Source organism: Oncorhynchus mykiss, chromosome 10 (assembly GCF_057628025.1).
Source record: "Oncorhynchus mykiss isolate SJ-2025 chromosome 10, ASM5762802v1, whole genome shotgun sequence".
In the NCBI taxonomy this organism is placed as follows: Eukaryota; Metazoa; Chordata; class Actinopteri; order Salmoniformes; family Salmonidae; genus Oncorhynchus; species Oncorhynchus mykiss.
The window spans coordinates 59,335,995-59,348,863 of record NC_143031.1 but is presented as its reverse complement, the minus strand read 5'-3'; the positions used below and the strand labels follow the sequence as shown (position 1 = coordinate 59,348,863).

The 12,869-nt window shown below is 45.5% G+C and overlaps 1 protein-coding gene across 3 annotated transcripts in view; it reads right to left on the bottom strand.

Annotated features, from left to right (window-relative positions):
* The window catches only part of LOC110533157 (double C2-like domain-containing protein beta), a 53,060-nt gene extending 43,021 nt beyond the window's left edge, over window positions 1-10,039 (bottom strand). Inside the window, exons 1-5 of one of the 3 annotated variants that reach the window (XM_090187228.1) lie at window positions 9,768-9,990; window positions 7,078-7,531; window positions 4,390-4,469; window positions 3,276-3,350; window positions 762-895 (exon numbers count right to left, since the gene is read on the bottom strand). In XM_090187228.1, coding sequence (XP_090043354.1) covers window positions 773-895; window positions 3,276-3,350; window positions 4,390-4,469; window positions 7,078-7,513 — 714 coding nt within the window. In that variant the 5' untranslated portion in view covers window positions 7,514-7,531; window positions 9,768-9,990 and the 3' untranslated portion in view covers window positions 762-772. Of the gene's footprint in view, window positions 1-761; window positions 896-3,275; window positions 3,351-4,389; window positions 4,470-7,077; window positions 7,532-9,767 lie in introns of those variants that run through there. The other 2 variants (XM_036933461.2, XM_090187227.1) reach the window with 2 other exon arrangements.
* Window positions 10,040-12,869: the final 2,830 nt, after the last annotated feature.

Here is a 12,869-nt window from a genome sequence, read left to right as displayed (position 1 = left end):
CATAAATGACCAGCATGGTCGAATAATAATAAGGCAGAATAGTTGAAAAGTTGAAACTGGAGCAGCAGCACAGCCAGGTGGACTGGGGACAGCAAGGAGTCATCATGTCAGGTAGTCCTGGGGCATGGTCCTAGGGCTCAGGTCCTCCGAGAGAGAGAAAGAGAGAATGTAGACCATACTATTTACCAAGAAACAAGCTGTCTATTTACCACCACAAACCAATACAGACACTAGGACTGCACTGAACTAGTTGTATAGGGCCGTAAGCAAACAAGAAAATACTAATTGAGAGGCGGCGTTCCTAGTGGCTGGTGACTTTAATGAAGGGAAACGGAAACACGTTTTACCTCATTTCTACCAGCATGTCACCTGTGCAGCTAGAGGAGACAAGTCTAGATCACCTTTACTCCACACACAGAAACGCATACAAAGCTCGCCCTCCATTTGGACAATCTGACTATGACTCTATCCTCCTAATTCCTGTTTACAAGCAAAAACTCAAACGAGAAGTACCAGTGACATGCTCAATACAGAATTGGTCCGATGAACTACAGGACTGTTTTGCTAGCACAGACTGAATTTTTTTATTTATTCAAATAAATAAACAAAGGAATATGCGCCTGTATTTATCTGATGGAGTTTACCACATCAGTCACCGGCTTCATTAATAAGTGCATCGATGAGGTTGTCCCCACAGTGACCGTGGCAGCTCAGGGGAGTAAGAGGTGAATCTCACAAGAAAATAAGGCAGCGGGAGACCGTTTTGCGGTGCTCAAACAAAAAGCTGTTCTTTAATAAAGGTTGGGGGGAACGGGGAGGGTAGAAAAACAACTAAAAGGCCTCTCGGGTAACGGGTGGGTCGCTCTGCGTCCAGGGTGACGGCTCCTCTGACCGCCTGTGGTAATGAACAACAAAAGAGAGAGAGAGAGAGCGATGAGTCCGGGGTTTCAATACTTGCTCTCAAATTGCGCCGGGTGGTGCGCTTCCAGGGAATGAGTCCTCTTCTTCGGTTCTTCTAAGGTCTAGACATACCCTCTGCCTGTCTGCCCAAGCTCCCAAGAGACTGCACCTCTACTTATACACATTTGGGGTAATGACAGACAGGTGGGACCAATTCCATATTCCAATTGGTTGCAGCACCTGGACTGGGTAGTACTGGTGTTGAATCACCAACCCCAGCTGCTGCATTTAGAGCTGTCCATGGTGCTGATTGACCTTGGCCTCCTTAGCCCTCTGGAGCTGACCAAGGTCCTGCCCCATCCTTTGTAGCTTCCTGCTGGCTCCCATGTTGCCACAGTATGTACACATCCCATCAGAAGTCATGGATTACAGGTAACATTAACTGAAGGCTAGCGCTGCCTCTTTCAAGAAGCGGGACACTAACAGGCAAAATGTCATTACATGACTAAGATCAAATCCTACTACACCGGCTCTGATGCTCGTTGATGTGGCAGAAACTCGGCCGAGAGCTGCACAGTAATGCAAGCCTACTAGACGAGCTAAATGCCTTCTATGCTCGCTTCAAGGCAGGCAACACTGAACCATGCATGAGAGCACCAGTTGTTCCGGATTACTGTGTGATCACACTCTCCATAGTCAATTTGAGTAAGACCTTTAAACAGGTTAACATTCACAAAGCCCCAGATGGATTCCCAGGATGCATACTCAGAGCATGTGCTGACTAGTTGGCAAGTGTCTTCACTGATCTGTAATACCTACATGTTTCAAGCTGACCAACATAGTCCCTGTGTCCAAGAATGCCAAGGCAACCTGTCTAATTAACTATCGCCCCACAGCACTCACATCTGTAGCCATGAAATGCTTTGAAAGGCCAGTCATGACTCACATCAACACCAACATCCCAGGCACCCTGGACCCACCCCAATTTGCATAACGTCTCAACAGATCCACAGATAATGTAATCTCTATCCACACTGCCCTTTCCCACCTGGACAAAAGGAAGACCTACGTGAGAATGCTGTTCATTGACTACAGCTCTGCGTTCAACACCATAGTGGCCTCCAAGCTCATCACTAAGCTAAGGACCCAGGGATTAATAAACACCTCCTCTTCCATTGGATACAACAGGAACAGGATCCCACCTGTCTACCTGTACTTCCCCATACCTTTTCCTATTTGCCGGGAAATGGCTGCTGGCTAAGCTAAGGACGCTACTGGGACACGTACTGCGTTACATTTTTCACTCTTTACTTTAATTGCTGTTTGGAATTTAGCGATTTAACCTGCATCTTGCTTTTGTCTTCTCCCAAACTTTGACTGCAGCCAACCAGTGGTGTTTCCCTGTGATCACTCACTTTGTGACTGTCAGGCTCATGTCCCATCAATAGATCACTAGAAGATGCATTCTAGCAGGAGAAGACTATACAGACGTTTCTGACTAGCGAGTTGAAATATTTAAATGAAAAGAAGCCTAGTTAGTTGGAGAAAGTAGTCAGTTGACAATGAGTCTTTTGTTTAGCCGACAGCCGGCGCTTATGGAAAACCCTGATTAAGCCCAGTGTGTCACGAATATCACCGAAGGTGGCTCCCCTTCCTGTTCGGGTGGCGCTTGGCGGTCGTCATCACCGGTCTACTAGCTGCCACCAATCCCTTTTCCCTTTTTGTTTGGTTTTGTCTAATTGTTTTCACCCGTTTCTTGTTGGGGTTTTTGGGATGGTGTTATTTAAGTTCGATTTGCCCGCTTGTGTATGTAGGGGCTTGTTTCTGTTATGTAAGAGGTGTTCTTTATTATTGTGGGTTTTCCGCTGGTTAGATACCAGTGTGTACTTAGGTGGAGTGTATTACGCCTGTGTTCGGGGTCACCTATTGTACGGTTTCGGTTGGACATTAAAGCGTGTTTTTTCCGTATCCTCTGCTCTCTGCGCCTGACTCCACACCCATTCCCTCTTTGAGCGTTACACAGTGCTTTGGCCAAACTCACAGGTGGTATTGTCTGTCCACTAAACAGCAGAGAAGCACTCAAAATTCAACACATTATCCATAATATATAAAACTGGATTCATTTCAAAATGGATTTATTTTAAAATTGACTATGTCCGTGAAAGTATGGCAATAATTTCTATGACTCTTAAGTGCCGTGCTATCGCCAGCGTCAGGAAGCACTCTCCCGTCTGTTCGATATGTTATGGTGGTTTAGGTAAGACCATTTAGCACTTCACTGTGAGGCTGTTTCAGTGGAAAGAAACACGCACACGACTAACACACTGGGCTCCACTAATATGGAAGCTGATGAGGGATAGGAAGGTTGTAGTGACCTTGCTTGCTCCAGGCAGGAGGTGGAGCTTGACGTATGGATCGGCCAGTCCGTTGGAGTCCATGGCCTTTAGTCCCTGTGGAGACACACACAGGCATGGTTACAGACGCATGCACACACACACACATATATATAGTGAGACACACACACACACACACACACACACACACACACACAGGCACGCACACACAGAGCACACTTGGTCAAGGTTTAGCTATCATACACACGACATACATACATACAGTCGTACAATACAGGCTGTAAGCCAGACAAGGTCAGGGCATGACAAAGAACATTATGTCCTTTGCTGTTCAACTCTACTCTTGTTTTGTCTATTGTGTCGCATGCCATTCTACTCAAATCGTTTTCATTCTAAGTTCATCATTTCTCAGGCTTGTCTGTTTATATGTAAGGTGTTCCAGCACTACCAATGATTTCCATTGGGTTGAGGTGCTTATCTGGGTATGAACACAGTCAATCGCCTCCCAAAAAAGGACAAAAGACAGCAACTCCCCGAAATGTAGGAAGGCACAGGATTACGGCTGGATCCCAAATAGCACCATATTCGCTATGGAGTGCACTACTTTTGACGAGGACCCATATAGCGCTGGTCAATAGGGAATGGGGTAACATTTGGGACACGTTTTTATTCTGTGTATATTATTGAATGGGTGCATCTCAGCTTCACATCTACCATAATACCCATGAGGGGTGTATATAATATGTTTGCCTGGTGTGGACTGAATGCCAAATCGATCTCTCTAGCCCGGATCGCATCAATACTTAACTCTGCCTCATTGTCAAGAGATAAACCTCGGTTCTCTCTCACCGAGTAGAGTTCCCGGTTTTTCTAGGCAAGCGCCATTGTCTTCATGACTTGGCTCGATGTTCTGGGTTAGAGCTAAGCCTGTCTCTGCGGAAAAGATATCTGGAGTGGCTTTCGACGCTGCAACGCTAACCTAAGGCTTGCAGTGGATTGGATAGCGCTTAAGCCGACTGCACTTTGATTCTGGACGCTTTGTGTAGAGGGGACATGGCTTAGCTTGTGCTTGGGGGTGTAAGTGGAGTCTTGTTTAGAATAGTCTGTGTAGGGTGTATAGGGTTGAGTTTCTTACCTTGGCCTTGTGGATTGTACAGTGTAGACAGTTGTTCTCGTGATCAAAGAGCAGGGTGAACTCCAGGGTGCCCAAATAAGCTGTAAAACAGAACAATTCATTCAGAAGGTCCATTATCGGCCGTTGGTTTGGACCTGGCGGTGAAGACAGCCTGAATAAAAGTGCGTATAAATGAATTGAATGCGCATAAACACATATTCATGCACAGGTGGCCACACCGATGAATGCACATAAGCATAAACACAAAGGCACACACGCATACCTTCCCACCCCCCCCCCCCCCCCCCCCTCCCAAACACAAACACCAGTAACTCCAGCCTCCTGCACAACTCTGGAAACGAGACACGCTGGAGCTTATTTTCCTGACACTCTCTTAAAAAACATGCCTTGTGCTTATTACTCGCCATGAGTGGAAAGAAAATAGGCTTGAGGGCTGAATCACATTACTCTGACACAGCTAAATAAATCACACACCGCGTGTGTATGTGTTGTGCGTGTGTGTGTGTGTGTGTGTGTGTGTGTGTGTGTGTGTGTGTGTGTGTGTGTTCCCCTCTGTCGGCGAAATTTGGAGCGACTCTAGCGACACCGAAACACGAGACAATGATGATGGCGAAGACGCTCAAACTCACAATTACTCTCCTTAAACACACTGAGAGGCGACACTGAGAAATGTACCCAGAAACCGGTTTTGACATAAGCAAACGGCGACTTCGAGAGTCGGGATTGAACCGCGAGAATATTGAGGCACTTGTTTTGTTTTCGGTGATTAACTAGGATACACATTTATTTACGTAAATCACCGCAAGGACCCCATCGAGTTTATGTGCGTAGACCTGCACGAACATACAGAATTTGACAGCTGTGCACACATGGACTGTGATGCTCATCCTCGGACACGCACATAGAAACACACTCAAAGAGAACACACACACACACACACAGACAGAGACAAACGCATTAGTATATGACTTCAGGACTGGAAGTTCATTAACTAGCCTCATTTCAACACCCACAGTTAAACCCATAATGACATTCAGAAAGACAAGCACATAAAACGCAAGCCACACTGACTACGGCCTTACACAATTTGACCGACGGATGTACGCAATTGTCAAAACGAGTGTAGTAGAACATACAGTTCCTTTAGAAAGCTTTCACGCCCCTTGACCTTTTCCACATTTTCTTGTCTTACAGCCTTCATTTTTTTAAAATGTATTACATTGAGATTTGTGTCAACTGGCCTACACACAATGCCCTATAATATCAAAGTGGAATTATGTTTTTGGTCATTTTTACAAACTAATTAAAAATGAAACGCTGAAATGTCTTGAGGCAAGAAGTATTCAACCCCTTAATTATGGCAAGCCTAAATAAGTTCAGTAGTAAAAATGTGCTTAACAAGTCACATAATAAATTATTAATTACACTTTGAATGGTGAATCAATGCACCCAGTCACTACAACGATAGAGTACCACTCTCTGTATTTGCATAGTGGTAGCTGAATCATGTTATGAGTATTGTTGTAATTGATAAGGAATAGGTTTTTTTCCTGAATTTTAAAAGAAACGGAACGGAGCCAAGCACAGGCAAAATCGTAGAGGAAAACCTTGATCATTCTGTTTTCCAACAGACACTGGGAGATGAATTGACCTTTCAGCAGGACAATAACCTAAAACACAAGGCCAAATATACAATGGAGTAGCATACCAAAACGACATTGAATGTTCCTGAGTGGCCTAGTGACAGTTTTGACTTAAATCGTCTCGAAAATCTATGGCAAGACTTGAAAATGGCTGTCTAGCCATTTTCAACAACCAACTTAACAGAGCTTGAAGAATCTAAAGAATCATGTGCAGATATTGTACAATCCAGGTGTGCAAAGTTCTTAGAGACTTACCCAGAAAGGCACAGCTGTAATAGCTGCCCAAGATGCTTCTACAATGTATTGGCTAAGGGCTGTGAAAAATTATGCAAGTTAGATAATTCTGTATTTAATTTTCAATACATTTGCAAAAAATGTTTTTCACTTTGTCATTATGTGGTAATGTGTGAGAAAAATAATTTTGAATCCCTTTTGCTGTTACACAACCAATTGTGGGAAAAATCAAGTGGTATGAATACTTTCTGAAGGCACTGTATATGTTTGATGAGTGTACGCACAGAAAAAAAAAACATTTCCACAACAGTTGTGGCTAGAATACATCCAGAAGGTAGTGTGCAATGGTTGTGTATGTGTTGTGTATGTGTTGTGAGAAGCATTGTGTGGAATATTTGTACAAATTGTCAAATGAGAGTTCTCCATTTCCAATCCTTTCTGTTCTGCGTCCTCATATACCCATAAAACACTGTTAATTTGTGCTTGTGTATCGCTCATTCTGTTGAAATGTACTTGGATCAAAACACGGATTTATGCGATATTAATTGGATGTCGTTGGAGATGTGAGAAGGAACATTTGGCCCACGTATCTTTCCTTAAAACCCTGGCTAATGATGTGTTACCAAGCAATGTTCTTAATTATTGTAAACATTGAGATGAATTGAGGATCTTATTGAGAATTTTTTTGCGTTGGCGCTCAAAATAGATTCACACACACAGACACACACACACCATACTTGACCCAAAAGGCCTTCCTTTCCCTAACCTCTGAACCCTGACCGCCCCACCAAATCCCCCCCCCCCAACTCACTTTCATCATCATCGTCCGAATCCGCCCCTTCTTGCCTCTCCCCCCGGTCCACCTCGGTGGGTTTCCTCTCTTTCTCCTTATTCTCACCGTCCGTCTCCCCTCCATTGTTCAATCCGAAATCTGGTTCCTTCAGGATCTTCTTCTCCCGGGGCGGGGGCGGGGTCATGGGAAAGTCGTGGAAGCGCGGGAAGAAGTCAGAGATCTGCGGGATAGGCATGATGGGCCCGGGACACACGTTGATAGCAAAGTGCTCCTGCATGGAGATCTTGACAGGAGAGGGCGGCGGGAGAGATCTGGGAGCAGAGGAGGTGGCACGAGAAGGTGCGGGGGAGGATGGGGTGGAGGAGGAAGGAGGGATGGAGAGATGGGAGGAGGTGGAAGAGTCGGGTGGGGGGGCGAAGTGGGAGTGGGGCGGAGGAGGTTTCGATACGCTCATGTGGACCGCCGGATGGGACTGTGGGTAGGCGTGGTTGTGTGGGTAATTAGGTAGGTAGGTGTGTGTTTATGTGTGTGTGTGTGTGTGTGTGCGTGTACGTGTGTGTGTAGTGTGTAGTGGGGGGTGGGGATGGAGATGATATGAAGAGAGAGAAATAGAGAGGGAGATGTGAATGAGAGGGGAGGAAAGGAAGGAAGTGTGGGAGACCAAGCGATAGTATCACTCACTTTATCGAGTATATCTCACTTCCTGGTTCTTTTGCTGTCTTTAGTCCCTCCCTCTCCCCCCCCCCTCTCCTACAGTACATAACGCTCTTCTTCAAGTACCTGAGCTGACGTAAACTACTCCCAATATCTCAATAGACCTTCAAGTCAAAATGTTGTGCTACTATATCAGATCTCCGAATATATCTTCATGTTTGACAGTGTATCGTCCTACTCAATTGATCTCTCTCTATTTACTGTTATTTATACCTAACAAACAAGATAATCCCTGCATCTCTCTCTCTCTCTCTCTCTCTCTCTCTCTCTCTCTCTCTCTCTCTCTCTCTCTCTCTCTCTCTCTCTCTCTCTCTCTCTCTCTCTCTCTCTCTCTCTCTCTCTCTCTCTCTCTCTATCTCTCTCTCTCTCTCTCTCTCTCTCTCTCTCTCTCTCTCTCTCTCTCTCTCTCTCTCTCTCTCTCTTCTCTCTCTCTCTCTCTCTCTCTCTCTCTCTCTCTCTCTCTCTCTCTCTCTCTCTCTCTCTCTCTCTCCTCTCTCTCTCTCTCTCTCTCTCTCTCTCTCTCTCTACCTTGTTCTCAATATTTACATAACAGTGCTTGAAGTCTTATTCTCCAGTCCAGACAATGGCTGTCACCTACGAAATGAACAATCGTCTTCTACATAAAGATCAATGGTAAACTGTAATAGAAATGGTAATCATCCCATTGTTTATTGAGGACATTTAATTATAGTACCTCTCCTTTCATCATCCTTTAATACCTCTTGTCCTAGTGTAAATTGTAATTGCTGAAAGACTACACTACTGGCTATTGAAATGAGATCACAGTGTGACACACAGGCTACGTTTAGACAGGCAGCCCAATTCAGATATTTTTCTTCACTAAATTGTTTTTTTTGACCAATCAGATCGACTCTTCAAAAAGATCTGATGTGAAAAGATCTGATGTGAATGGTCAAAAGACCAATTAGTGGAAAAAAGATCAGAATTGGGCTACCTGTCTCAACGGAGCCACACACACACACACCCACACACACACACACACACACACACACACACACACACACACACACACACACACCACAGGAGTTTGGTGGCATCTTAATTGGAGAGATCGGGCCCGTGGTAATGACTGGAGCGAAATCAGTGGAATGGTATCAAATACATCAACATATGGTTTCCATGTGTTTGATGCCATTCCTTTCGCTCCGTTCTCCCTTTAGCAGCCTCCACTGACACACACACACACTCAAGACACACACACACTCAAGACACACTCAAGACCAGTGGAGGCTGCTGATGGGAGGACAGTTCGTAAAAAGTCTGGAAACAGAGTAAATGGAATGGCATCAAACACCAGGAAACCATGTGTTTGATGTATTTAATACGACCACTCATTCCGCTCCAGCCATTACCACGAGGCCCGTCCTCCCCAATAAAGGTGCCACCAACCTCCTGTGCTCAAAGACAAACACACAGAGACACACGCAGAAACATATACATGAGCAGACACACAGACCGATAATAAACCATTTGTTTTGCCTCAAATTAAGCTAGCAACCGAATGCATTCCAGAATTGTTCATCAATGTAAGAAATGGTTCAATAAAAAGCCCACATTTTACCACAGCCACACTTCTCTGTCTTCCTTAGGAAACCCAAACTCATACGCAACTGGCTGTACGCACAGCAAACCTGTCCACTCTCGCATGCAGCCACTCTACATGAATTATGCACACACGCTCTTACTCAGGTAAGAACTACACAGAGAGAGAGAAAAAAAACGGTGTGACTTACGGCTTCTTGAAGATACACCGCACTTCCTCTTTCACAAACGCACACAGACCGTCAGACACACACTCGCTCTCACCAAGTCAGACTTACACACAGGCACCTAAACTCAAATTGTCTGACCTTACAGCTTCTTCAGCATTCACGCGCACACTCATTCACTCACACATGTACACACAGACACACTCATTCGTTCACACAGATAGTCAGAGACAGACAGACATGCGGAGACACAGAGACACGAACCCAGTGACAGTCTTCATCTGTTCCAGCGCTCCATCTTGTCTTCTCACACGTCCTCTGTCTCTTCTCTCACAACACTGAAGAGCAAGCAGAGCTGCTTTGACTCAATATATCCTTCCCCTCTCTCTCTCTCTCTCTCTCTCTCCCTCTCTCTCTCTCTCTCTCTTTCTCTCCCTCCCTTTCACTTGGTTGTGACGTTCTCTCACAGTTCTCTCACAATTCTCTCACAGTCGGTTGTGCGCGCACACTGTGTACAACCATGTACATTGTACTGTCACTCAGTGGCTCCGCAGTGAGGGTATTTAACTAACAGAGGGGGGGGGGGGGGGGGGGGGGGTTGACATTTCATTGCCCATTGCTAGCACATTCAATATAATAATAATAATTATTATCATTATTATTTGGGGGTGGTTTATATTTGTCCTGTAACACACAATTGTGTAATGGAAATGTTTTTTTTCGCATATCCCCAACTCCCCCCTGAGACACCCGTAGGGAGTGGGGTCACAGCCAGGGTCACCATTGTACAGCGCTCCTGGAGCAATTTCAAGTGAAGTGCCTTGCTTGCTAAGGGCACAGTGACAGATGTTTCACCTTGTCGGCTCCAGTATTTGAACCAGCCACCATTTGGTTACTGACTCAACGCTCTAGCCTCGAGGCTACCTGACACATTTCAACCCATCGCGGCCATGCACACAGGCAATGAATTGGATTAATCAGTGTCAGGATGCTTCAAAAGTGAATAATATCCTTAGAGAGAGAGAGCGCGAGAGAGAAAATGCCATTGCCCTTTGCTGGCACCTTCTAATAGACACATTTCAACCAATAAATAAGGTAAGACTTCATCCAAAACAATGGAAACGCCACGGAAACACGGTTCCCATGTGGTGGATAGAGCCAGAATCCCCTCATTGCTGGTCATCACAATCAGGCTATATTTAGGTTGTTGTTTACGTGTGTATTTCACACTATGTGGAGGTAAAAGCTGAGTATAAATGCTAGTATCGATGTCAACCACAATACATGTTGATGTCGTCATCGCCCAAGAAACTGCACTACAGTTCAAAATGACTTGACTACCACCATCCATTTCTACAGCACGTGGCCAGCTGTCCTCCCGGGTTATCCAAACGGAAGTTTGCGTTTAGCAGACAACTTCTGAACAGCGAAAACAGCTAAATATATCCAAATCCGATTTTTTTTGTAACCATGTTGTGGGCCACACAAATTGGACGGATTTGACGAATAGCCACTTTCTTAGACCTGCTTCTTCGAACGGGACGCCAATGATGGCACCCTTGTTCTATCCACCCCGATTTGTGTTCCACTAATCTCTCAATGCTCCACACAGTCAATGGATTTGTGTTCATCGGTATCAGGGATACTTCAAAAGTTAATGAGAGAGGGAGAAAGGGGGGGGGAGAGAGAGAGAGCGAGAGAGAGAGAGACGAGAGAGACGAGAATGATCAACAGGGAAATTGAAAGCGAATGAGAAATTGAGAGGCATAAAGAAGTCATAAAGAGAATACACTTCAAATGATTTGAGTCACATACAGCACAAAAATAACGACAGAAAGAGTTACAGCTGTACAAAGGCAAGAGCCCATTTCTATATGATAGATTACAGGAAATGCTCTCCGATACTGTCACATGACAGGCTGTATAAAGGGAGACAGGGGTGTGGACGTTAATGAAGCATGGCATGGGTTATATAAAGCCAGTATACACGTGATCTCGCTCGATAGATAAAATGTCTCCCTTTTCATGTTTCATCTGATGAGGGAAAACCTGGTTAGCCAGTCAACGGAATGCATGGTCAAATTGAAAGAGAAGATCGATTCTCCTTGCGCGTTAAAGTGCCTCTGGACTTGGTATCATTTGTGAGATCATCGGTTACGCTTCCTACAGATTTCTGTTTACTCGGTATCCACTTTTTAAAATCACTCCACAACATGTTCATTACGTGGTTTTTGCGCCTAGCTATTACGCCTGGCTATTTTTGATTGTTTTGGGGCTCATTGAAAGAAGCGCCGTTATATAGCATGCCGTTTGATGCCAGGTTACCAAATGGGGTTGAATTCTACGAGGCTAATACCATAGCATAGTCCCTGTTCTTCTGACATTGTTTTTTAGCCGTTAGAAATAGGACTCTAACGTCAAGCCGTGACCATGACATTTCCATCCAATCACAAGTGGTGTGAAAGCCATTCCCTCAGCCCGAGCCCTGATTGTGCTCCAGTAGCGAGACAAGACGACAGGCTCCTGTTATCTCGGAGTGCTATATCATTTCAGAACTAGAGCCACCCGTCCCTGGAGTTTATATGTGACAGTCTGCGTTCACACAGCCTGTTGGGTAGACGACTGCCTCGCCGCCTTGGGCTCCTGCTGTCAGAGTGCTGGGCGTCACCAGAGAATGTTATCTTTCTCCACGGCCGCATGCCGCTCCGTGTCTGCTTCGAGTCTCGGCCCTCTTCACATGACCGCCAGCCGCGAGATGTACGCTCTGAGCTTTTATGCGCTCTTGACACGTCTCGGGTCATGGCTGAATGGCGGCAGAGTCATGGAGCTCGCTGTTATTAATGTTTTATGTCATGGGAGGGAGGGAGGGAGGGAGGGAGGGAGGGAGGGAGGGAGGGAGGGAGGGAGGGAGGGAGGGAGGGTGTTGAGGTAGAGTGATGGGTGCTGTTTTATGATCCTTGGAGTTTGTCCTTTTGACCTTATTTGAGGATGGGGTGGACACAGACAGGACTAGATGTACGGAACACATTCCAGTTCTGAATTTCATTCGGGGCATTATGAAAATCTCGGGGATTCCATGAGAGGTTGGCAGTGTCGCAGGTCAAATGCAACCCCACTGACCGACAACTTTTGAGGGGTATGTAGAAATGTCTAGAATGCAGGTATAGGCCTAATTAGAGAACGCGAGATGAATGGGGATTCCGGGAGACACCAAACCAGGAGGGTTGGCAACCCCCACCAGTTACCCAAACCATTAACCTTGAGAAAAAGCTGCTCGAGAGACGCTCGGTACTCCTGCCCCAGATACACACTTTTTGACACCTAGATATCAGTCTTGCGATCCGATTCTCTAAAAGCCATTTCTCC